Source organism: Nerophis ophidion, linkage group LG09 (assembly GCF_033978795.1).
Source record: "Nerophis ophidion isolate RoL-2023_Sa linkage group LG09, RoL_Noph_v1.0, whole genome shotgun sequence".
In the NCBI taxonomy this organism is placed as follows: Eukaryota; Metazoa; Chordata; class Actinopteri; order Syngnathiformes; family Syngnathidae; genus Nerophis; species Nerophis ophidion.
This window is the reverse complement of record NC_084619.1, coordinates 45,981,644-46,008,046: the sequence shown is the minus strand read 5'-3', so window position 1 is coordinate 46,008,046 and position 26,403 is coordinate 45,981,644. Positions and strand designations below refer to the sequence as shown.

General features: G+C 38.4%; 1 protein-coding gene across 2 annotated transcripts in view; it reads right to left on the bottom strand.

The window, feature by feature from the left end:
* Nucleotides 1–26,403, bottom strand: part of LOC133559355 (cGMP-dependent protein kinase 2) — a 133,222-nt gene that overhangs the window by 76,684 nt on the left and 30,135 nt on the right. For both annotated transcript variants that reach the window (XM_061911055.1, XM_061911056.1), the window contains exons 3-6: nucleotides 23,099–23,455; nucleotides 14,654–14,820; nucleotides 11,301–11,414; nucleotides 5,197–5,302 (exon numbers count right to left, since the gene is read on the bottom strand). In XM_061911055.1, coding sequence (XP_061767039.1) covers nucleotides 5,197–5,302; nucleotides 11,301–11,414; nucleotides 14,654–14,820; nucleotides 23,099–23,455 — 744 coding nt within the window. The remainder of the gene's footprint in view (nucleotides 1–5,196; nucleotides 5,303–11,300; nucleotides 11,415–14,653; nucleotides 14,821–23,098; nucleotides 23,456–26,403) is intronic.

Sequence of the window (26,403 nt, the reverse complement as noted above, 5' to 3'; positions counted from 1 at the left end):
ATTTACAACATCCATCCATCCATCCTTTTTCTACCGCTTATTCCCTTTGGGGTCGCAGGGGGCGCTGGTGCCTACCTCAGCTACAATCGGACGGAAGACGGTGTACACCTGGACAAGTCGCCACCTCATCGCAGGGACAATTTACAACATTTAAAAATAAAATAATAAATACATAAAATACATCAGAGAAAATAAAATAGACTAAAATCACAGCTCTCATGCTGGTTTGAAAGCCAAAGAGTAAAAGTATGTTTTAAGACGTGATTTAAAACTCATTAAAGAGGGTGCCGTCCGAATACCAAGAGGGATATTGTTCCGTATTTTTGGAGCCACAGCAGAAAATGCACGATCACCTCTGGATTTTAAACGGGTTTTTGGTTTTTGAAAGGTCTGACACATATTGTGGCGCTAATCCGTTAAAAGATTTAAAAACAATAATATTTAAAATTAATTCCAAAATAAACTGGGAGTCAGTGAAGGGACGCTAAAATGTGGGTAAAGTGTTCATGTTTTTTAGTGCTAGGCGAGCAGCAGCATTTTGGAATAAATGCAATCGAGCGATTGAGGCCTGGTTCATTCCAGTGTAGAGGGAGTGACAGTAGTTCACTCATGCAAATCTTGTGTCACGTCGGGGTCGCATGGTTTTGCGGTGGTTGTTTCTCCAAGATGCAGAAGGACATCAGGAAGCAATGTGCAGGTAAAAAGGATGATTTATTCCACTAACAAGGCAAAAATCAGAAAATAGAAAAAGCTACGGCAAAGGCTTAACAACAAGACTTAGCAAAAACGGGAGCAAGAAGCTAGTAATTCTAAACTCTCATGAATACCAATGCCAACAAGACTGCCAGGCAGACTATGGCACGAGGTGGGAATATGAATAGCTCTCTGAATAATGACTGGTATCAAGTGAGCGTCCGGACCACTAATCAGAGGCAGGTGACACATCAGCACCCATGACAACTAAGAACACAAACAAGGGGGTTGAACCAGAATTAACCAACAACTAAGGAAATACTAAAGTAAACAAAACATGACCCAAGCAAGGAATCATAACACCTTGTTGTGACTTTTACCTCTTCTAGATCATGGGTCACAAATCTGTTGATTGTGATCGACCATTCGATCTTTGAGAACATTCATGGATATCCCAAAAATATTCTGAAAAAAAGATGCATTATCAGTGCCCCCTTTCCTGCAGAGTGACAAAAGACCTGCCGTACAGGCACACATTTTAGCTCTTAAACACAACCGAGCGCCTTGTTGCTCTGCAGCTATGCACTATGTGCCCGCCTTAAGCTCATTCCCAAAACTTGCACAATTTAATATTTACTGTGCCAAGACCACAGTGCAACATCAACAAAATACGGTGCCAAAATAGATTAAAAAAAACACAATGGGAGGAAAAAAAACATTATCAGGAACAGATTTTAAATGAATAATAAAATGAGCCAGAATCTGAGTTCAATGAGAACTCTCTGTTCCTTTAAAGTGCAATCATCCAAACAAACAAGCCACCAACCAGTTTATGCTCTTTGAAACCTTGGTAGACTCAGAACAACCAGTGGTCAAAACATCCATGGCCAGAGGTGGGTAGAGTAGCCAGAAATTGTACTCAAGTAAGAGTACTGTTACTTTAGAGATTTATTACTCAAGTAAAAGTAAGGAGTAGTCACCCAAATATTTACTTGAGTAAAAGTAAAAAGTATGTTGTGAAAAAACTACTCAAGTACTGAGTAACCTGTTTGTTTAATGATTATGGCAACGAATAATACACAAAAACGTAAGAATAGCAACGAGCAAATGAAATTCAGAGCCAGGATTATCTCTTAAGCAACTAAAACAATAATATATATTAAATAATAGTACATTAAAATAAAAAACATTAAGGCTCATTGAGCCACAATAACTTAACAGCACCATGGCTCAGTAGGCATTGATTGATTGATTGATTGATTGATTGAAACTTGTATTAGTATATTGCACAGTACAGTACATATTCCGTACAATTGACCATAGTTTTTCAACGTTAATCAATTGCTTAATAAATGACCAAGTCGAGGTGATCTACCTCATATATACATATACATACATACACATATCATATACATACACACAGATATCATATATATATATACATATATATATATATATATATATATATATATATATACATATATATATATACACACATACATTTATATATAAGTTATATTTATTTATTTTGCCGTTTTTGTTGACATGTTAAAGGTGTTTTAGTTAATATACATGCATGTTTAACATATAGATTCCTATCTTTCATGAAGACAAGAATATAAGTTGGTCTATTACCTGATTGTTATGACTTGCATTGATTGGAATCAGACAGTATTGCTGATAACGTCCATGTTTTCAAACGGAGGAGAAAAAAGTCCCCCTCTCTGTCTAATACGACATAAAAGTCGTTGGTTTTGGGCATCTTATTTGTCCAGCTTCCATATTCGTTTTTATACACTTAAACCAGAAATACATTGGCGGCAAACACCGTAGCTTGCTAGCTTTTTTACGCTGGCTTTCGGAGACTCTTATTTTGTTAGCGCAGGCGCGATGGAGCGGTACTTTTATTGTGAAGACAGGAACTGTGCAATCTGTCTTTAGGCTTTTGACGGTAAGTACGGTTGAAATAAAAAGTGTCTTTTTTCCTTTTCACTTTTGATTGATTGATTGAAACTTTTATTAGTATATTGCACAGTAAAGTACATATTCCGTACAATTGACCACTAAATGGTAACACCCCAATAAGTTTGTCAACATGTTTAAGTCGGGTTTTACGTATCACGGTCATGTGACCGCCTGGCTCTGTTTAATTGGTCCAACGTCACCAGTGACTGCATGTGATTGGTGAAACACAGGCATGCGCAGTTCCTACTTTGAAAAACCAAAACAAACATTAATAGATCGATAAAAAAGTAGCAAGTAGCGAGCTGAATGTAGATGAATGGAGCGGAGTAAAAGTAGCGTTTCTTCTCTATAAATATATCCAAGTAAAAGTAAAAGTATGTTGCATAAAAACTACTCTTAGAAGTACAATTTATCCCAAAAGTTACTCAAGTAGATGTAACGGAGTAAATGTAGCGCGTTACTACCCACCTCTGTCCATGGCTAATGTTACCTAAGTAGCCACAGGTAAAGCAGTCACAAATTGTACTCAAATACTGTGAGTGATGTTACTTTTGGGGAATATTATTAAAGTGAAAGTAAAAATTACTCATCCAAATAATTGAGTAAGAATAAGTATTGAATCAAACAAACTACTCAAGTACTAAGTAACTAGTGAGTCACTAGTACCTATTTGTAAGGGTTATTGGACGACAACTGTCGTTATAGTGTGTGTGTGTGTGTGTGCATGTGTAAAACATTTAAAAAAATTTACAAAACTTATTGCAATGTGTTTTCTCTAGTTGGAAGTGGAATTTTTGTAGGCTGAAATGTGAACATCTCTACTTTTACATGGACGTTTAATTCTTACATCACTAAATAAAGTATGAATACCAGTTTTGATTTAAATGAATGAGATTGATGCTGTCTTGAAGTCATGTGATCTACTATATATTATTGTTGTCCACTGACTAAAAAAAACATACTGGTCCACATTAGTTTTATGCTGTATTACTTCAAGTGTTTGGAAAAAATACATTTAACATTTAACGTAAAATACATTTCATATTTAAAAAGTAAATTATTATAGTTACTAGTTACTTTGCCAAAAAATGCATTGAATTACTAATGAAATTACTGAGCTACTTTAAAAAAAAAAAAAAAACTTAATCTTTCTGGCATAATAGTTAATATGTTTTATGAGACCAAGGTGTGTAATATGTGTAGGTGCCTTTAAAAGGCTTAGCCTGTTGCTAAGTGACGTGACGTCAGCGCCCTCATTCCCTCAGCTGTTTGCGGCTTGTTACGGCAGGTCTGGTAAATCTATTACCTGGATTGCATTCGCGCTAGTTAATAAAGAGATCGAATGTTCGTCTATGGCTGTAGTCACGTTGTTCAGAAACGGAACATTCTAAGATAGTAGAGCTTCTATATTTGCCATTCGGCGCAACACTGCAGATCAATTTAGCTAAAATCTGCTTATGTTTGGACAATGCGCATCAGAAGGGCCAGTGGGGATTGGCGAAAGCGGCAGACCTTCCGGGTCGGCGCTGTTCAACAGCTGTTACGTATTCAGTGGAAATCCTGGGTTAGTCGAAGACAGTCGTAATTAATATTATGAAAACCATTTCAACAGTTTAATTATTTCAAATATTTTTTAAGGTGAATACATTAAATATTCTTCAAAAGCAAAAGCAATCACCCGTTCTTAACCTTTACTTTTTTTTCTTCTCTTTATCTTCTCTTATTGTACAAAGGTCCTCAGGGTAAGCTGCTAACCATGTTTGTGAACAGCCAACTATTACCATGACCAATAATAGAGCATGCTTTCTGCTTATGGAAAACAAAAGTGAAAGCAGTAAAACTGTCTTGGGCTCAGACTTCACACAGTCATTGGCTATGAAAGGATGATCATCCAAATGCCAATAATCTCGTATTTGCATTTTTGTACTTTGTTATGTCCCTGAAAAAATGGTAATGGTTCGCAATGGTAAATATAATAATTTTTAGAATTTTCCAGAAGAAAGTAATTGATCATTTCAAATTAGAAATACACTGTGATGGTGAATAATCGTAAATTGTAAAAATACTCACAGAAAAACGTAACTCAGGGGGCTCAAATTTAATTTAAGTAGGGGCCCCTGGAGGATAGTGACCATCAGCTATGGTAGACCTTAAAGTTTTACACGTGTAAAAATGTAATATTTAATGCTTAAATGTTAGGATTTTGGCCCTTTTGTTGTGTTCACTTCTGCTTCCTTACAGGAAGATGCCCGTTGTCTTGTTCAATGTGTTTGTTGTGATGTAATTGTTGTGCTTGCACCGTTATTGAGGTAGTGTTCTTTTTAATGGGATTCTAGATTGACAAAATATACAGTATTTAACTATTAACTGCCCAGAGTGAGTGGGCCACAGTTACACTAACTCTGAAGTTTGGTGTAGGGCCACAAATTATGGGCCTGCTATTTAGAGACCGCTGACCTAATTCAAGTTCTAAATTATTGACTTACTAATGTTACAATATTTGCAAATTGGATAACATCGTTTGTGAGGGTGCCTCACCTGCTCAAAAAGCTGAAATATTCCTCATGCTGGGCTTGTGCCGTCCGCATCATGATAATCTGAAAAGTCCGACGATCCAAAGCCCAAATGTGGGACTGGGTCACAGCTGTGGAATGAAAGGATCATGGACTTAGTTTTTTTTTTTTTTAATTAACAAGGTAAACTGAAAAATCGTCAATCTCTTGTTTGTTGTCATATGAATACTTGCAAACAAACAAAGTGACACACTTACTTTCTACAAACCCCGTTCCCATATGAGTTGGAAAATTGTGTTAGATGTAAATATAAACGGAATACAATGATTTGCAAATACTTTTCAACCCATATTCAATTGAATGCACTACAAAGACAACATATTTGATGTTCAAACTCATAAACTTTATTTTTTTTGCAAATAATAATTAACTTACATTTTCATGGCTGCAACACGTGCCAAAGTAGTTAGGAAAGGGCATGTTCACCACTGTGTTACATCATCTTTTCTTTTAACAACACTCAATAAACGTTTGGGAACTGCGGAAACTAATTGTTGAAGCTTTGAAAGTGGAATTCTTTCCATTCTTGTTTTATTAAGAGCTTTTCGATGGGAGACAGGTCTGGACTGCAGGCGGGCCAGGAAAGTACCCGCACTCTTTTTTTTATGAAGCCATGCTGTTGTAACACATGCTGAATGTGGCTTGGCATTGTCTTGGTGAAATAAGCAGTGGCGTCCATGAAAAAGACGGCACTTAGATGGCAACATATGTTGTTCCAAAACCTGTATGTACCTTTCAGCATTAATGGTGCCTTCACAGATGTGTAAGTTACCCATGCCTTGTTTACTAATGCACCCCCATACCAGCACAGATGCTGGCTTTTGAACTTTGCGTCGATAACATTTTGGATGGTTCGCTTCCCCTTTGGTCCGGATGACACGATGTTGAATATTTCCAAAAACAATTTGAAATGTGGACTCGTCAGACCACAGAACACTTTTCCACTATGCATCAGTCGATCTTAGATGATCTCAGGCCCAAAGAAGCCAGCGGCGCTTCTGGATGTTGTTGATAAATGGCTTTTCGCTTTGCATAGTAGAACTTTAACTTGCACTTACAAATGTAGCAACGAACTGTATTTAGTGACACAGTGTTCCAGAGCACATGTGGTGATATCCTTAAGAGATTGATGTCGGTTTTTGATACAGTGCCGTCTGAGGAATCGAAGGTCACGGTCATTCAATGTTGTTTTCCGGCCATGCCGCTTACGTGTAGTGATTTCCCCAGATTCTCTGAACCTTTTGATGATATTATGGACCGTAGATGTTGAAATCCCTAAATTTTTTGCAATTGCACTTTGAGAAACGTTGTTCTTAAACTGTTTGACTATTTGCTCATGCAGTTGTGGACAAAAGGGGTGTACCTCGCCCCATTCTTTTTTGTGAAAGACTGAGCATTGTTTGGGAAGCTGTTTTTATGATCAATCATGGCACCCACCTGTTCCCAATTAGCCTGCACACCTGTGGGATGTTCCAAATAAGTGTTTGATGAGCATTTCTCAACTTTATCAGTATTTATTGCCACCTTTCCCAACTTCTTTGTCACGTGTTGTTGGCATCAAATTCTAAAGTTAATGATTATTTGCAAAAAAAAAAATGTTTATCAGTTTGAACATCAAATATGTTGTATTTGTAGCATATTCATCTGAATATGGGTTGAAAAATATTCGCAAATCATTGTATTTTGTTTATATTTACATCAAACACAATTTCCCAATTAAAATGGAATTGGGGTTTGTACAACTCAATGCTGAAGACCTTTCTGCTCCCAAGCGAAGCCTTATCGAAGTCCTTGCCTCCCAACATCTTTTGGATGTGATCTGTCTCCAAGAGACCCAGATAGGCACAGCGGTAGCAGGTCGCTACACCATCAACAGTTTTGACCTCCTGTGATACACACCCCACGCCATAAACGGACTTGCCAACAACAACACACTACTCAGATACCATAATCATTGGTGGCTTCCATACTGCTAATGTGTATTAACCCCCTAGTGCCAACTGGGATCTGCAGGTTTAGTCCACCCTATCTCACCCTGCCAACTTAGTGGGGAGACTTTAAAAGCCACCACCCTGTCGAGGGATACCCCAACAGCGGACAGTGACGGTGAGGCACTTTTAGACTGGACATCTAGAAATGACCTTGTTTTTATACACAACCTGAAAAAAATTCCACTCAGCAAGCTAGAATAAGGACTATTCTCCTGACCTGTACTGGGCCAGCTATCTGAATGGAACCCCCTATCCTGAACAGATACTAATGTTGCCAATTTTCCACACAGTCAACACTGGCCCTCGCTCATACACATTGGCCTACAACTTCCAGTCATAAACAGCCCAAGGGAGGAAGATGCGCTGGAACTTTCACAAGGCCAACTGAAATAAATACAGTAAAATCCTGAACCGGAGTATTGTCACCATCACACTCCACATCATCACCGTAGACCAGGGGTCTCAAACATGCGGCCCGCACCTTGATATGACAATTTAATGTTGGTGCGGCCTGCGAGTTTAATGTGAACGCCGCTTGACAGCGTCATACTTGCCAGTGCCAATGTTCCCAATTTTCCCGGGAGACCCCTAATTTTCAGGGGATGTATTCTCTCGAAATCGCTTTCAATTATGCCCAGTCATCAATGTTCAGGAGGTGCCTTAATGGCACTGTCTTTAGTGCCCCCTACATCCTGTACAGGCATTGTACAAGCCCAGTTATATGTTGCATTTGGTCATGTGATTCGAACGCACATGACTGCAAGACATATTTGATCAACAGCTACACAAGTCACACTGAGGGTGGCAGTAAAGAAAACTTTAAGACTGTTACAAATATGTGCCAGACTGTGAACCCACACCAAACAAGAATGGCAAACACATTTAGGGAGAACATCCGCACCGTAACACAACATAAACACAACAGAACAAATACCCAGAATCCCACGCAGCCCTAACTCTTCCAGGCTACAATATACACACCCCCGCTACCACCACCCTCCCAACCTCCCTACTTGCGTCGGTTGAGGTGGTGTATATTGTAGCCCGGGAGAGTTAGGGCTGCAAGGGATTCTGGGTATTTGTTCTCTTGTGTTAAGTTGTGTTAGGGTGCGGATGTTCCCCAAAAATGTATATGTTATTCTTGTTTGGTGTGGGTTCAAAGTGTGGCGCATATTTGTAACAGTGTTAAAGTTGTTTATATGGCCACCCTCAGTGTGACGAGTATGGCTGTTGACCAAGAATGTCTTGCAGCCACTTGTGATGTCCTGCACAAGTCTCATACAGCATATTACAGAGCCGTCGTGTTGGTTGTGTTAAGTAAAAGTGTGCACGTTGACATGGTGTAGAGCAGGGGTTCTCTTATTTGGGGCACACGTACCCCTGGGGGTCCTTGAAGATATGCCAAGGGGTATGTGAGATTAAATAAAAATATTCCAAAAAATAGCAGCCATTCATAAATCCTTTATAAGTATATTTATTGAACAATACTTCAACAAAATATGAATGTAAGTTCATAAACTATAGAAAAAAATAATACAACAATCCAAAATTAAGTGTGGACAGCTAGACTTTTTATGGACATGTTCCATAAATATTGATGTTAAAGATTTATTTTTTTTGTGAAGAAATGTTTAGAATTAAGTTCATGAATCCAGATGGATCTCTATAACAATCCCCAAAGAGGGCACTTTAAGTTGATGATTACTTCTATGTGTAGAAATCTTTATTTATAATTGAATCACTTTTTTATTTTTCAACAAGTTTTTTGGTTATTTTTATATCTTTTTTTCCAAATAGTTCAAGAAATACCTCTACAAATGAGCAATATTTTGCACTGTTATACAATTTAATAAATTAGAAACTGATGACATAGTGCTGTATTTTACTTCTTCTCTTTTTTCCAACCAAAATTGCTTTGCTCTGATTAGGGGGTACTTGAATTAAAAAAATGTTCACAGGGGGTACATCACTGAAAAAAGGTTGAGAACCACTGTTGTAGAGGACATTAAAGGCAGTGCAGTCACGGCAGCCCTTAACAATGGCGACCGGGTGAAAATTGGGAGAAATTCGGGAGAATGGTTGCATCGGTAGATTGTCGGGAGGAGCACCGAAATTCAGGAGTCTACCGGAAAAATCGTGAGGGTTGGCAGGTATGTTGCTAGGGCGGGAAAGCCATTCATAGAAGGTGAATTCATTAAAAAGTGCATGTTAGATTTTTTAAGAAATCTTTTCTTGCTGCCCAGTCTCACTCAGTTTCTGCATCCAGTAAATTGAGTTTGAGACCCCTGCCGTAGACGAAGTTTAAAACCGCTTTTTCAGCGCCACATACAGCCCATACAGCAATCCCCCGAGAATACCGACCCCTTTACATTAGACGAAGAAAGTCCTGCCCTCCCACGAGCCTATAAGATACATTAGCGGTTTCCGACATGGCACATCACCTAATTGAATTGCTAACTACAGCCTGGAAAAAAGTGGGAGGAGACAGTAGCTGACCTAAACTTCACCCATTCTAGCAGGAAGTGTTGGAGCCTCATCTGCTTTCTAGGAGCTCTACAGAAACCTCCTACCCAAAGCCGATCATCTGTCAGATCCTTCCTAACAGGTGCCTGGCACTGACCACGGACACAGTGGCCAAGATTCAAGACTGGACATAGCTAGTGCTTGGCCAGCCTTTACAGATGGGGCAGTTGCCGTAGCCCACTGTGTGCTTGTGGAGAGAAACAGACAATGGAACACATCTTTAAAGACTGCCCCTTACACATCAATCAATCAATCAATGTTTATTTATATAGCCCTAAAACACAAGTGTCTCAAAGGTCTGCACAAACCACAACGACAACCTCGGTACAGAGCCCACATAAGGGCAAGGAAAAACTCACACCCAGTGGGACGTCGGTGACAGTGATAATGATGACTATGAGAAACCTTGGAGAGGACCGCATATGTGGGTCTAACAAGATATTGTGAATGTCCATTCCATAGTGGATCCAACATAACGGTGACTCCATACTGGAGAATAGTCACTCTCCACACTAGACCAAGAGGGAACTGCTTGGCTAAAGGACTTTGCATTTGCTAAATAAATAAATCTATAAATATGAAATTTCAAATCTAAATTTAAAATCTAAATGTGAAATTTAAATTTGAATTACAAAACAAAATTTTATTGCTACATGTTAAATCTAAGTCTTGAATCTAAATCTAAATGTTAAATTTAGAAATATGAAATGTTACATCTAAATCCCTAATATAGATCAGAATTGCAAATACAAATAGTAAATCTCAATGCTAAACTTCATTTTGAATATAAATGTTGACTCAAAATGTTGATTGTACATTTTAAATCTAAATGCTAAACATAATTTCAACAATATACAGTATGTTAAACTCAAATGTTGATTCTAGATGTTAAATATGAATATGAATGTTAAATATAAATTTTGGGTCCAAACTTAAAGTCTAAATGTTAACTTTGAACTTAAATGTTAAATGTAAATGCTAAAGTTAAATTAAAACACAAACCTAAATGTAATATATAAATGCTAAATCTAAAATCTAAATGTTAGATTCAAATGTTGAACGTAATGTTGAATCTAAATTAAAATGTTAAATCTGAATATCTCGCCAAGTGTAAAGGTAAATGTTTAGAAAAATATTTAACATTTCGATTCACTCAAATTATACTTCAAATATCAAGAAAAATTAGCTAAATGTGAGGAAACTGAGCAAAATATGTGATAACATGTTTACATCAGGCACCCCATACTTTTATCAATTTACAGTTTTGTTCAGTTACTACAATATCCATCCATCATTTTCTATCGCTTGTCCCTTTTGAGGTCACGGGGGGTGATGGAGCCTATCTCAGCTGCATTCGGGCGGAAAGCGGGCTACACCCATGATAATAATAAAAAGTAAAAAAGATCAATATTATCTAATCCTGTGTTCATCTGGTTTGGCATATACAATACCGGTAAATGTTTGCACTGCATAACACTGAGGTGTGTTAAATATTTTACTGCTATTTGGCTGAAAAAAATGTGATCTTTTAAAGCAGATTAGTATCATCACTGACCTTTTACAGTGGCTGTTCTCTTGCAATTATACAGTATAGCCAGTTCTCCAAATGCTGTTCCAGGACGCATCTCACCAAGCAACTTCCCACTCTGGATGACTTCCAGCAAGCCATCTGAAATGTACAACATCCTAAGCAACTTTCACTTTGCATACCCAAATAATGCTCACAGACTTATGAGCCACTTTTAGAATTATTATAAGCATATGGTGCTCAAAAACAAACTTTGAAAAAGGAAATATTTTACGAATAACAATACATTAAAATGTAGTACAAACCACTACAGTAGTTTTATTAAATCATTTTTAAGATATTTACCCTAGAGCAGGGGTGTCCAAAGTGCGGCGCGGGGGCCATTTGCGGCCCGGAGGTAATTTATTAACGGCCCCACGGCACATTTTAAAAATACGATTGAAAAATGTTTTAAATGTAAAAAATGTTTAAAGAAGGGCCTAAAATGAACAAACAAAAAACATAACAATAAAACTTACATTTGCCGGATAGATCTAAAGTTGATCTAGAGATTATTGTGTTAAAAGTAAACAGTAAAAAAATGTATAATTTGTTTTTTAACATTTTAATGCCTGCGGCCCGCAGGTAATTTTTTAACGGCCCCCCGGCACATTTTAAAAATACGATTGAAAAATGTATTAAAATCAATGGTATTATGAATTATTGACCTATTCAAGGCTCCAATTACGTCACGTTGAATTTTCAACTTTGAGATATTTTTTGGGGAAAATGTTGCATATTTTGTGTTTGCCATATAAAAAACTGAGCTTTTTTTTTTTTTTAAAGAAGGGCCTAAAACGAACAAACAAAAAACATAAACAACAATAAAACTTACAATTGCCGGATAGATCTGAAGTTGATCTAGAGATTATTGTGTAAAAAGTAAACAGTAAAAAAATGTATAATTTCTTTTTTAACACTTTAATGAGTAGGACCTTTTTGGATCCCCAATAATTTCAGTGTGATTTGTTTTTAAGTGTCATAGCTCAAAAATAATAATGAATTAAAATCAATGTTGTTATTAGTTAGTGACTTTTTAAAGGCTCTAATTATTATATAATCTCAAATATTCCACTTAAAAAATATTGGGTAATAATATTGCATGTTTTGTGTTTTTTTCCATCAAAATACAGCGTTTTCTTTGACAAAAAGAGCATACAACTTAAATCTTTAAAATCATTATATTGACAGATGGACCTAATGTTGATCTGGAGATTTAAAACTTGAATAATAAAAAAACAAAATAATACCGAATAATGACACATTTTTTAAATTTTTTTGACCAAAACCCTTTGGGGTCCCTGAGATCAAGCCTGAGTGGAGGCCTAAATGTATATTGGTTATAATTTTAAAACCCTTCCAATTCCGTTTCATTATGGTGTAAACCAGCAGTGCTACTCCAACAGCTTCACCAAGTTAGCCACTCAAACACTTTGTGAAAGTTTTGATGGATTTTATTCTTTAATTAATGAATATCATCCACTTTTTCTTCTCAGCACTGTCCTTTATAGTCACTTTTTTCCATGCTTTGAAAAACAAAGTTATGTCCATCTCTGGTTAGAAGCTAATTCTGGTAAGTAAGACAGGATGGTATGGTCAAATCTTACAGGGTTCACTGTGACATTGGGGAGGCCCATAAGTTGACTATTCACTTGCAACCTAATGCGTAAATATTTGTCAAAAGATAGCTCCTATCCAGAAAAACTTATAAGCAGGGGCACTCTTATCCCGAGGTACCACTGTAAATTGAAAATTAATTGAAGAACGTTCAGAAAGCGTCTCAAAAAAGCTCATCTGCATGTTCGGCATCCTCATTGTGGTCTCGATATGACTGAAGTTCATCGCTGTAACCAAATTAAGTGCAAAATTTTCACATTTGATGGCTTCTAGCAGACTGGACAAGTTTTGATTCCATGGATAAATCCCAGGTTTCATTGTGCAGAAGTGTGTACATATGATATTGGGTAAGGTGAAATGAGTTTGAATGATCCACACAGCAACACAACTTGCTAGCTCAGTACTGCATACATTAAATCTACTTAAAGGGGTGATATTATGCAAGACCCATTTTTCTTGCCTTCTGGCATGATTTTTTGGAAAAATCTGTAAGTGCTGAAAAATACTCTTCAAACCATATTTATAAAACAATTTAGAAGAAGGTTCCAAAATGAGCTGTTTAAGATTTGCCCTGACTTGTGACAACTTCTGACGTCAGAAAATATCTGCATACATAGTAAATTTGAGTGAGTCCGCATTTTTTTATTTCTCTAGCAGTATGTTTATTTGACCAAAAATGCTTTTAGTGATTGAATCTATCTTAACTTTAGAGTCTGTTTTACTAACCGCCAACAATATACAAAGGGGTTTTGTCAAAAATTACATTTAATGGCGGCTTTAGTGTCTACTACTTATAGCACTGGTGGATATAATGAAGCTGAATGTATAAACAATATAGGTGGATTTCAAAGTGTGAATATTGTGCAAAGATTTGTTTATTCCAGAAATTAGATTTACAAGGTGAAACTAATATGTGAGATAGGCTCATAATATGCAACTCAAAAAATGTTTACGTTCCTTTTTACATCATTTTGATTGTTATAGTTTATGAAAGCATTCAATTGAAAATCTCAGAAACCTTTTGGGTATTAATAAACATGATTATCAAAACATATACAGACTTGAAATATCTCACTTTGCCTTCATTGAGTTTATATCATATATCAGTTTCATATTCGAAGTTGTCTAGCTGACAAGAATTAACAATTGCACAATATTGTATGTAATAATTGTATTTATTTGAACTCTATTGCAGTCTTAAGCAGCTCATTTGGCAATACAAACAACTATCAAATTATCATATTTGCATTGTCTCCAAGGCAGACAAGTATCAAAATATCCAAAAACAAACATCCCCGCATTATTCAATTTACTCCAGCATGAGCTCAACTTCATGGGTGTCACTAAAAATAAAGTTAAAGACAACATAAGTCTGTCATAAGGTTAGCGTATTTCATAGTTACCATTATTCTGTTTGAGTAATTTCCATCCATCCATCCATGTTGTACCGGTTGTAATTTCACTTGATCAAATGTTTTCGAACATTCAACACTACAGAATAATAAAAAAAAATCTACTAGGATTCCTGCTGATATCATATCAGATTAATATTAGCATCAACCACTACTCAAGGTTTAAAAATCGGTATTGTATCGAAGTGGAAAAAGTTGTATCTGGACACCCCTACATGCAAATGTGCTTATAATATTTCAGTAAAAACCAGACATAAAATAGACTGCTCATACAATACATCTATCTTTGCTTCACATGGATAGTGAGCTGACCTGCTAGCACGTAAAGGTAGTTTCCAGATTCACCCTCCTGGATGACGAGCTGTCCTTCAGTGTAGACATTCTCATACATGCAGTTCGCCATCTCCCTCAAGTGTTGCAGCTCTAGTCTTTTCAAAAAGTCGTTCTTCATGAAGGCATCATTCATCATCTTTATAGTCCTGATATGAAAAGAAGACGCACAAAAGGTGAACGTGCTAAAAATACATTTTCAGTTTGCATTGGGAGAGTTCAGGCTCGTCTTTATGTTTGTGTGGGTTGTCTCCTGGCCCTGCAGTGTTTATGTATCTAACAAAAGCATTTGACACAAAATCATAATATCTTAATTAACATATTAGAACGGTACAGCATCAGAGGGCTGGTTATAAACAAGTTAAGAAGCTACTTAACTAACAGGAACACAGAAGCTATTACAAATGATAAAAGATAAAAAGAACAAATAAAGTGATAGTCTGTTTTTTTGTCAAACTATCTTTAAATCTTAGTTAAACTAACAGTGTTATTCGTTATAAGTCAAACACAAATACAAAAAGACATACTAGACATTAAAAAGGTGAGAGAAATCACATTTTTGGGTATTTTAATAGACGATAAAATTAACTGGAGATCTCACGTAAAACAATGTACAACATAAAGAGGCAAGAAATATGTCAATAATGAATAAAGAAAAATATGTTCTGGAACAAAAATCCCTACATATTCTCTACTGCTTGCTAGTGAGACCATATCTGAGTTATTGTGCAGAAATATGGGAACATAATTACAAAAGTACAATTCAGTCACTAACTGTGTTTTGAAAGATGTCAGTTACATTATTACATCATGTTGGATATCGAGAACATTCAAACCCTTTATTTATTGAATCAAAAATATTTAAATTAAATGACTTAGTGCAAAATTATGCAGAAAGCAAACGAAAACATGCTACCCAGAAATGTACAATCATTCTTTTCAACAAAAGAGGAGAAATATAACCTTAACTAAAAATCTGTTTTAAACCATTTGTATGCCCGTACAACACTTAAAACCTTTAGTATATCAGTATGTGGAATTCAATTATGGAATGGATTAAGCAAAAGTACTAATATGATATAGAAAGGTAAAGTGGCCGACCATTTCCGCTTTAAAGTTGGAGGGTCCTTGATTCCAACGGTGACCAAAAGACGTGTCAAGAGCCTGGGCAAGATCTTTGATAGCTCCCTGAAGGATGCAGTGGCTTTGCAGCAGACAAAGAGCGACCTGACCTCATGGCTCACAGCCATCGACAAATATGGTCTCCCAGGAAAGTTTAAAGCCTGGATGTACCAACACGGAGTCTTGCCTAGAATACTCTGGCCTATGTTAATCTACGAGGTACCAATGACGACGGTTGAGGTACTAGAGAAGACCATCGGTCAATTCCTAAGGAAATGGCTGGGGCTCCCTCGGTCCTTCAGCAGCATTGCTCTTTATGGCCATTCCACCAAGTTGCAGCTCCCTCTTAGGGGATTGTTGGAGGAATTCAAGGTCACGCGCTCCAGAGAGTTACTGATGTACAGGGACTCTGCAGATGTCAAGGTCGCTTCGGCAGGAATCGTTGTTAAGACCGAGAGGAAGTGACAGGCACAAGAAGTCGTAAGCAGACCACAAAACCTTGCTAGGTATTGTGGCAAGGGGGAGGGCAGGCCTCGGCAGCTTTCCAAAGCCACGCTTGGACCGGACCCGTGGCAAGGGGAAGCGCCAACTGGTCCAAGAGGAGATCCGTGCAGAGGTGTAGGAAGAACGTTGCAGCCGGATGGTCAGCATGTCCAAACAAGGGGCGTGGACAAGGTGGGAGCATGCAGAACCTCGAATACTCACCTGGGCAGAGCTCTGGAGAGCTGAACCTCTGCGCACAACATTTCTCAGCCAGTCCCCGCCAACCTGCACACCTGGGGCCTAGCAGACACTCCGGAGTGCAAACTGTGCCAGAGGAGGGGCACCTTGGAGCACATCCTGAGTTGTTGCCCAAAGGCTCTAGGGGAGGGGCGGTATCGCTGGCGCCACGGCCAAGTTTTAAAAGCCCTGGCGGATTCTATCTGCGCAGCGATACAAAATAGCAAGTCCAATGCCGCCCCAAAGCAGTCAATCACCTTCATCAGAGCAGCACAAAAGGCAAACCGCCAGCTGAACTTCTCAGGAGGGCTCCTCGCCACCGCTCGTGACTGGCAGCTCCATGTTAACCTGGGAAGGCAACTCAAGTTCCCGGCCAATATCGCTACCACGTCACCCCACCCAGACATTGTGTTAAAGGGGAACATTATCACCAGACCTATGTAAGCGTCAATATATACCTTGATGGTGCAGAAAAAAGACCATATATTTTTTTAACCGATTTCCGAACTCTAAATGGGTGAATTTTGGTGAATCAAACGCCTTTCTGTTTATTGCTCTGGAGGCGATGACGTCAGAATGTGACATCGCCGAGGTAATACAGCCGCCATTTTCATTTTCAACACATTGTAAACATTGGGTCTCAGCTCTGTTATTTTCCTTTTTTCGACTATTTTTTGAACCTTGGAGACATCATGCCTCGTCGGTGTGTTGTCGGAGGGTGTAACAACACTAACAGGGAGGGATTCAAGCTGCACCACTGGCCCGAAGATGCGAAAGTGTCTGCCGCCAGACCCCCATTGAATGTGTGGGAGTGCTTCCACATTTTACCGGCGATCAAAAACATGACACGGAGATGTATGGATAACCTGCAGATGCATTTGCAACGATAAAGTCAACTAAATCACAAAGGTGAGTTTTGTTGATGTTGACTTATGTGCTAATCAGACATATTTGGTCGCGGCGTGACTGCCAGCTAATCGATGCTAACATGCTGTGCTAATCAACGCTAACATGCTATTTACCGGCGGTGCTAAAGCAGACATGGCACAGAGAGGTATGGATAACCTGCAGATGCATTTGCAACTATATTACGTTTCCTTCCACCCACATTTAATGCGGAAAAAACACTTACCAATCGACGGATTTAAGTTGCTCCATTATCACACAAAACAAAAGTCCTGATCGTTTGGTACGCACATTTTACCGGCGATGCTAACGCAGCTATTCAGCCATGCTGTGGCTATGAATAACATCAATAGCTATTGCTCAATAGCTTCAGTTTCTTCTTCAATACTTTCATACTCCAACCATCTGTTTCAATAGATGCGTAATCTGTTGAATCGCTTAAAACCGCTAAAATCCGAGTCTGAATCTGAGCTAATGTCACTATATCTTGCTGTGGTATCCCCATTGTTTGTTTAAATTGGCAGCACTGTATTACGTCACAGGAAAATTAATATTGGTTTCGAAGATGGTGAAAACAAGGCAAAATAAAGCTTTATTTAGGGATATTCCGGGACCGGTAACATTTTGAAAAAAACTTCAAAAAATACAACAAGCCACTGGGAACTGATTTTTTATTGTTTTCAACCCTTTTGAAATTGTGATAATGTTCCCCTTTAACATCGGACTCAACCAAGCAAGTGGTGCTACTGGAGCTCACTGTCCCCTGGGAGGAGCGGATTAATGAAACAAATGAGCGAAAGAGGGCCAAATACGCTGAGCTCACTGCAGTGTCGGAGTAACGGCTGGAGAGCCTGCTGTGAACCAGTCGAAATTGGGTGCAGGAGTTTTGCTGGTCACTCACTACAGCGTGTGTTCAGAATTCTTGGCATGAGAGGACTGCAAACGAGAAAAGCCACCAAGAACATCCTTGAGGCTGCAGAAAAAGCCTCCCGGTGGCTGTGGATCCGTAGGGGGGATCTGTGTTGCGTTACTTGGACAAAGGCCGGGTCTGATCACCCCCGGCTGGGTCACCCGGGCGAGGGTGTCTGATGATTAAAGACCCGAAACACCGTATGACCCCGGGTTTATCACTAATGACGTGTCCAAGCATCACCGTGAGGTGTATTCAAGTTCTAGTTTAAGAAACTGTTCAAACTCAAATTGTTTACAAAGTACAAAGAAGAAGAAAATTAACACCTTGGACCTTATTAAGCACATAGATCATGCTAATCATCTCATGTTATGAAACAAAAATCCTCAGGTATTTATTCATGAGAACTTTAAGTATTGTCTATATATGTATTAAATAGGCTTCACGGTGGCAGAGGGGTTAGTGCGTCTGCCTCACAATACGAAGTTCCTGCAGTCCTGGGTTCAAATCCAGGCTCGGGATCTTTCTGTGTGGAGTTTGCATGTTCTCCCCGTGAACGCGTGGGTTCCCTCCGGGTACTCCGGCTTCCTCCCACTTCCAAAGACATGCACCTGGGGATAGGTTGATTGGCAACACTAAATTGGCCCTAGTGTGTGAATGTGAGTGTGAATGTTGTCCGTCTATCTGTGTTGGCCCTGCGATGAGGTGGCGACTTGTCCAGGGTGTACCCTGCCTTCCGCCCGATTGTAGCTGAGATAGGCGCCAGCGCCCCCCGCGACCCCGAAAGGGAATAAGCGGTAGAAAATGGATGGATGTATTAAATAATCACGCAGGCACTCGTTTGTCTATTTATTAATAATGTATGTATTTATTTATTCACTGTAATGTTACAAAAGTGTTAAAACTGCTATGATACAAAAATAATTAGAAATAAATAAACTCTGCTTCTTCAAACTCTTTTTTTTGGGACATACTGTAATGAAAAACTGTAAATATATGCTGTATCATATTGTAATTGTATGCATGTTCAAAATAAACTGACACGATTACCGTCAGCATAATTACACAACAGGGATTTGAAACCCCAAGGCTGTGAAGGGCCAAGTTGGTACATGAAAACAATGTTTGACTTTTGAGTCTTTGTATTTTGTGTTGGTCATCATTAATAATCTGCGAGGAGCTATCGCATTACAATCTGACTCTGACAGATCTTGTCAGTCCCTGCAGATCAGCAGCACGTTCACACACAGACAAACATGCACACATATCCAGTTATAGCGACAGGGTTGATTATTTTATATTTTCTTAATAGAAGTATTAGTTTGATTCTGCTGAACAGTCGAAGGTCGGGTCTCTTGGAATAATTAACATTTATTTATTTTAAACTGGCCACAGGTAAATGTTGCAATGTTGGCCTTACTCCAGTAAAAGCATTGTAAACAACAGATTCTGTAAAAGTGAGCCCTAATGAAGAATGTTCCACTCTTTAAAGCAAAGGGGCAGACAAGACAGTGTCCAAAAGTGTTCCCAAAGGTGGGAGCCAGTCCATTAAAAAGGAAAATGATGTCCCATCCATCAATGACTAGAATGTTGTTAAAAGGATGTGTAGCTAAAGTGTAATCTGAATATAAATGATTGTAAATAATAAATCTAAGGCTAGTCCCTCCTTTTTAAGACTTTAACCTTTGCACCATGTTTCTTTAGCTATGTGAGTACAGCTTAAACGTTTGGTTGGATTTGGAGTCATCATCTTTTTGTGATTATAGGTATCACAGAGCACAATAAAATCCCCAAAACAACCGATGGCAGCTTGAAGGTCTGAAATGGCAGCCAGACATGTGTGTGGGTGTTCTTCCTTAAGTAGTCAAATGAAATTGAAGACACGTGTGAATTTAAGTGTATTATTGGCTATACTAGATCAACAACACCAATGCTGAATCTTTATTTTTTATTGTCAATTGTTAATTCCATCCATCCATTTTCTACCGCTTATTCCCTTTTGGGGTCACGGGGGGCGCTGACGCCTATCTCAGATACAATAGGGCGGAAGGCGGGGTACACCCAGGACAAGTCACCACCTTATTGCAGGGCCAACACAGATAGACAGACAACATTCACACTCATTCACAATTAGTTTTTGAAAATAGATTTTTTTCCCCCATTCTGATTATTTATTATTTTTGCTGTCTTTGCATCATTGGTTTGTTGTTGTTGCACTGTCTTTGCACAATAAATATCACTTGAGAATTCCAACCTGACTCCTTGTTTGTGACTAGAGCCTTGTCATATATGGCGTCAGAAGTGGGATGACTCTGTGTGGATCACTGCACTCATTAGCTGGACATTAGGTGTGAAGAGGGTTCAGGCACAATACAATTGGCCCAGTGTGAGTAAAATCTTTGACAGGGAGTGCGTGTTTGATGAATTCCACATCACACAAATGGCTCATTCATCGTGTTTGATGAATTCCACATCACACAAATGGCTCATTCATTGCGAAAAGCAGCTGCTGCATTGATCAGAGTGTTTTGGACAAGCAGAGCAACGTGGTTTGTGTAATTGAAGGCCGTAATGATTTTGTCTACATTTAAATCCTGTCTGCTTTTGTTTTGGTATTATTATGCTTCGTGTTACATTTGCATACGTAGCGTGGGTGGCGATTTGGCTACTTTCATCTTCCTGGCAATGATATTCTGTTGGAGTTGTTAAAACGCTGGCCCGACATCATGTATCGTGTTCATTTTGACCAATCACTTTATTTTAGTCATTCTGCAGTTCTCTAAAATTATTCAATGTGAGTTAACTACATTTCACATTTTGGTCCAAGTAACTTAGTAAAATAGAAAGTATATAGAGACCCTTTTCCACTGCTGGAACTTTCCAATTACCCAATTACTGCGTTTCAACCAGTTAAAACAGTTCGAGCAGGAACTGCTTGGCAGTCAGTATCAAGGGTTAAAATTGGGGGTTAAATCACCCAAATTATTCCCGAGCGCGGGAATTTGGGATCTGCATAGATCCTGAAAATGTGCGCCTGTACGCCATTGTAGTCCGTGCCGACTCCATAGTCATAAGCTTCTTCTTTTTCTCTACCCTTTATGTGGCATTCATCTTCCGCTGTTGCCATTTCTAATATAAAGTAGCGTAAAGTTCTTACTTATATCTGTCACTAATCCATGTTAGTGAGCATTTCTTCTTTACCAAAACAATCCATCCAACCTCACAGGTGTGTCATATCTAGGCTGACCATATTCTGAAATCCCAAAAAGAGGACACATACATGCGTGCCAAGGCGGGCAGCACACCAAGGCCGGGACTAGGTGAAAATTTGCCAATGATACTTGAACTTGCTTTTTTAAATAATATATTTATTTAAACAAAGCATTTTGTTCTCCTCTGTTGACAACAGTGTTGGCGCTAGGAATTTTCAAAATGGGGTCCCGTGGACTCCATCAAGTCATAAAAATGGGGTCCCAAAGTAAATTTTTGGGGCCCCACTTTTTTGTAAGCGTTTTAAAAACAAATGATATACGTATGCATTGTCCTGTTATATCTCACATTCTATATTGTGTTTTAGAAAAAGGATCTCATAAACGTTGGTTAATTCATTAAAATAAATAATAAAAAAAAGAAGACCAATTTGTATGCATATTTAAATGTATTCAGTTATAAACATTCATTCACTTTCTTCTTTCCTTCATGGATCTACTGCTGCTGGTAGTTTTTTCTATGTTTTTATTAAACAAGTTGTAGGTGTATTTATATCAGTATAAAAGTGTAAAGCGTATTGTGCATTGGTCATGAAATGATGATAATGGTGTGCCAAGGCTATCATACATTTTAAAGTTAAAAGTTAAAGTTAAAGTACCAATGATTGTCACACACATACTAGATGTGGCGAAATTATTCTCCGCATTTGACCCATCACCCTTGATCACCCCCTGGTAGGTGAGGGGAGCAGTGGGCAGCAGCAGTGCCACGCCCGGTAATCATTTTTAGTGATTAAACCCCCAATTCCAACCCTTAATGCTAAGTGCCAATCAGGGAGTTAATGTTAGTCTTTGGTATGACTCGGCCGGGATTTGAACTCACAACCTACCGATCTCAGGGCGGACACTCTAACCAACAGGCCACTATATTTAACGCTTAAATCTCTGGAGTCTACATCAACTTCAGATTTTCAAAATGTTTTAGTTTTTTTATGTTGTTTTTTTGTTTTCCGCCCTTTTTTGTCAAACAAAACTGTTTTTTATGGCAAACACAAAATATGTAAAATCTTTCACCAAAAATATTTTTCAAAGTGGAATTTTTGATGTGACGTAATCAGGGTTGAGGTGGGGTACATTAGCAGAAGTAAAACAGACTGCTCGTATTGTAGTTCTTACAGTATATCGTACGTTTTAGAACCAGGCCAATATAATCCAATGCTGGTTTTCTAAGGGGTTTACATCCAATATCAATGTCGGATCGGCCAAATTATTAAAGAACTCACACCAGATTGCAGCCATCATATAAACCAAACGTGTTGTTTTTGCAAGTTGTTATTCATGAGGATCTTTGTCATTAATATATGTTCCTTTTGATGTGTATGCATTTGACTTGGTAGTTGTCTTGTAAATGTTCCCTTGTGCTGACATTGAAAAAAACGACTTCTAAATTGTTGTAATTACATTTTGATTGACACACTTCCAACATTCAGCTAACACTGGCTGGACTTAATGGTGAATAAATAGTTAGTGAATAGTAACAAACTGGTGGTATTGACTTACCGTAAATCCTTTTGGATTGGTTTCACCATAGAAATGTGTGTATTTCTACGTCCTCCACAGAAGTTCTCAGAAGTGGGTTCAGCAGAGACGCCTTCTTTAGCTTTGAGCCTTCTGTGAACCTCCATGGCCACCGTATGGAAATGACTGGGATCCTGGTTGATGACACTGAAGCGGCGTGGACTAACGCCTAGTGGTGAGCGTCCCAAACTGTTGTTGTACCCGATAGCATCCTGCAGTTTGTCAATCTGACAGACCTTGGCTTCCAACTCCCTCTGCAGATGCTGCAACTGAAGTTCTTGGGCCTTTACCTCTTGGTCCCTCTGTGTGAGCTTTGCCTCCAGGTAGGTTATCCGCATCCTTAGGATGACATCTTTAAATTACTGTACAATGGATATGTATGGAAAACATGACAAGAGTTTATGAAGCTTATTCATGTTTTTGTTCTGTGTTATAGACAAAATAATATCATGCATTGGTCTCTGAGGACTTGTTGCCAAAAATGCATACACTGATACCGTGGATTTTGTATGCCTCACTTTTTGATAACGCTTTTCCTGGTTTCCATTCGTTAATGGTTACCCTTTGGCCAAGCGACCAAAAAAACGAATGTGTCTATTTCTGTATCATCCCGCAGAATTGAATGCCCAATCAAAGCATCCCACTATTTTTTTATTGAATACATCTACAAAATAAGCCATTACGGGGTTAAACATGTTTGCGATTTGCAGCATACTGCAGTGGAGATTCGGAGTCAGTAAAATTCTAAATTTTATAATAAAAAATAAAATGTTCTAATTGTTTTTATAGCAGATAAATGAAGAAAATTAAGGTACTACTGTATTAACGAGACAATTTGGAGGTTTTGTTTGATTTGAATGTTCTCATGTAACAGTATTCGATCAGTTACATTTTTATTGCATCAACAAAAATACTTTCCAAGATTTGTGATGGTAAGGTTGGTTCACGTGAACTCCATGCAGTAACTCCAGACTTCAGAATACCGAGTAGTCTGAAGACATTCAGACTACGGAAAATGCAAAAAAGCACAAAAACTACACAATTGCATTTTCTATCATAAGCAAAGAATGCAATCTCAAGGCTCAATTGACAAGTTTGCATTTTTCTTGAGACCCACATGTTTTAAAACGCAAAGGGCCTGATCTATGTTACGATTTAGAAGGCCTTCAAGGATTGCTTATATACATAACCCAAAACCAGTGAAGTTGGCATGTTGTGTAAATTGTAAATCAAAACAGAATACAATGATTTGCAAATCCTTTTCAACCTACAGTATATTCAATTGAATAGACTGCAAAGACAAGATACTTAACATTTGAACTGGTAAACTTTGGTATTTTTTGCAAATATTAGCTCATTTGGAATTTGATGCCTGTAACATGTTTATTTTTTTAAACATGTTACAGGCATCAAATTCCAAATATGTGGCAAACTTACTGAGATAGTTGAGGAATGCTCATCACATTGGTGATCACACACTTATTTGGAACGTCCCACAGGTGAACAGGCTAATTGGGAACAGGTGGGTGCCATGATTGGGTATAAAAGCAGCTTCCATGAAATGCTCAGTGATTCACAAACAAGGAGGGGCGAGGGTAACCGAGCAAACTGTAACAGTTTAAGAACAACATTTCTCAACGAGCAATTGCAAGGAGTTTAGGGATTTCACTATTTTGGGTCTGTCATATCATCAAAAGGTTCAGAAAACCTGGAGAAATCACCCCACGTAAGCAGCAAGGCCAGAGACCAACATTGAATGCCTGTGACCTTTGAACCCTTAGGTAGTACTGCATCAAAAACCGACATCAGTGTGTGAAGGTTATCACCACATGGGCTCAGGAACACTTCAGAAAACCACTGTCAGTAAATTCAGATCGTCATTATATCTGTAATTGCAAGTTAAATCTCTACTATGCAAAGCGAAAGCCATCCATCAACAACACCCAGAAATGCTGCAGGCTTCGTTGGGCCCGAGCTCATCTAAGATGGACTGATGCAAAGCGTAAAAGTGTTCTGTGGTCTGTCGGGTCCACATTACAAATTGTTTTTGGGAAGCTGTGGACGTCGTGTACTCGGGACCAAAGAGTACTGTTCTAGGCGCAAAGTTCAAAGGCCAGCATCTTTGATGGTATGGGGGTGTATAAGTGTACAGGGCATGGGTAACTTTCACATCTGTGAAGGCACCATTAATGCTGAAAGGTACATACAGGTTTTTGGAGCAACATAAGTTACCATCGAAGCAAAGTCTTTTTCATGGACGCTCCTGCTTAATTCAGCAAGACAATGCCAAGTCACATTTGTACATGTTACAACAGCGTGGCTTCTTAATAAAAGAAAGTCCAGACCTGTCTCCCATTGAAAATGTGTGGCGCATTATGAAGCGTAAAACACAACAACGGAGACCCCGGACTGTTGAACAACTTAAGCTGTACATCAAGCAACAATGGGAAATAATTCCACCTGAAAAGCTTCAAAAATTGGTCTCCTCAGTTCTTAAATGTTTACTGAGTGTTGTTAAAATGAAACCCTGTGCCAACTTTTTGCAATGCATAGCTGCCATTAAATTCTAAATTAATGATCATTTGCAAAAAAAAATGCGTTTCTCAGTTCGAACATTAAATATCTTGTCTTTGCAATGTATTTAATTGAATACAAGATAAGAACAATTATTCGCAAATCATTAAATTTTGTTTTAATTTACGATTTACACAACGTGCCAACTTCACTGGTTTTGGGTTTTGTAATATTCATCCATAATATGAGATGCATTTATTTTTTAATTTATGGCGTGACACTGAATTATGACTACACAGATGTTGGGAACTTTGAACAACCTTTAAAATAGAATTGGGACTTCCTGTTTTCAGATTAAAGGTGGCGGTTCAAGGGTAAGGGCAGAGAGCTAGTGTAACACATACCAGCCGGCTGCACAAGATGTACGTTTGTAAACCTCACTCCCTGAGGGCTTCAAATAGAGCAGCTACAACAGTGTTTGAAGCTATCAAGGAGCGAAGTTTACCAACGAACAACTGGCGCAGCCACTCTGGCTGGCCTGCGTTACACTAGTGCATAGAGAGATTAATCATCTGAGGTTTGATTAAAATATATTCTACATAAAGCATCATATATTAGGTTTAATTCAAAGACAAAGTGAAGCCACTTCTTTGCAAAACACCCATCTTTGTCTTAATAAAAACCCATAGATTTTGAGTGAGAAAAAGATAAAAAAGGCCTTATTTGGTCCGCATGATCTAATAAGTGTGGTGTGTTTGTGTGTATTCAAATGT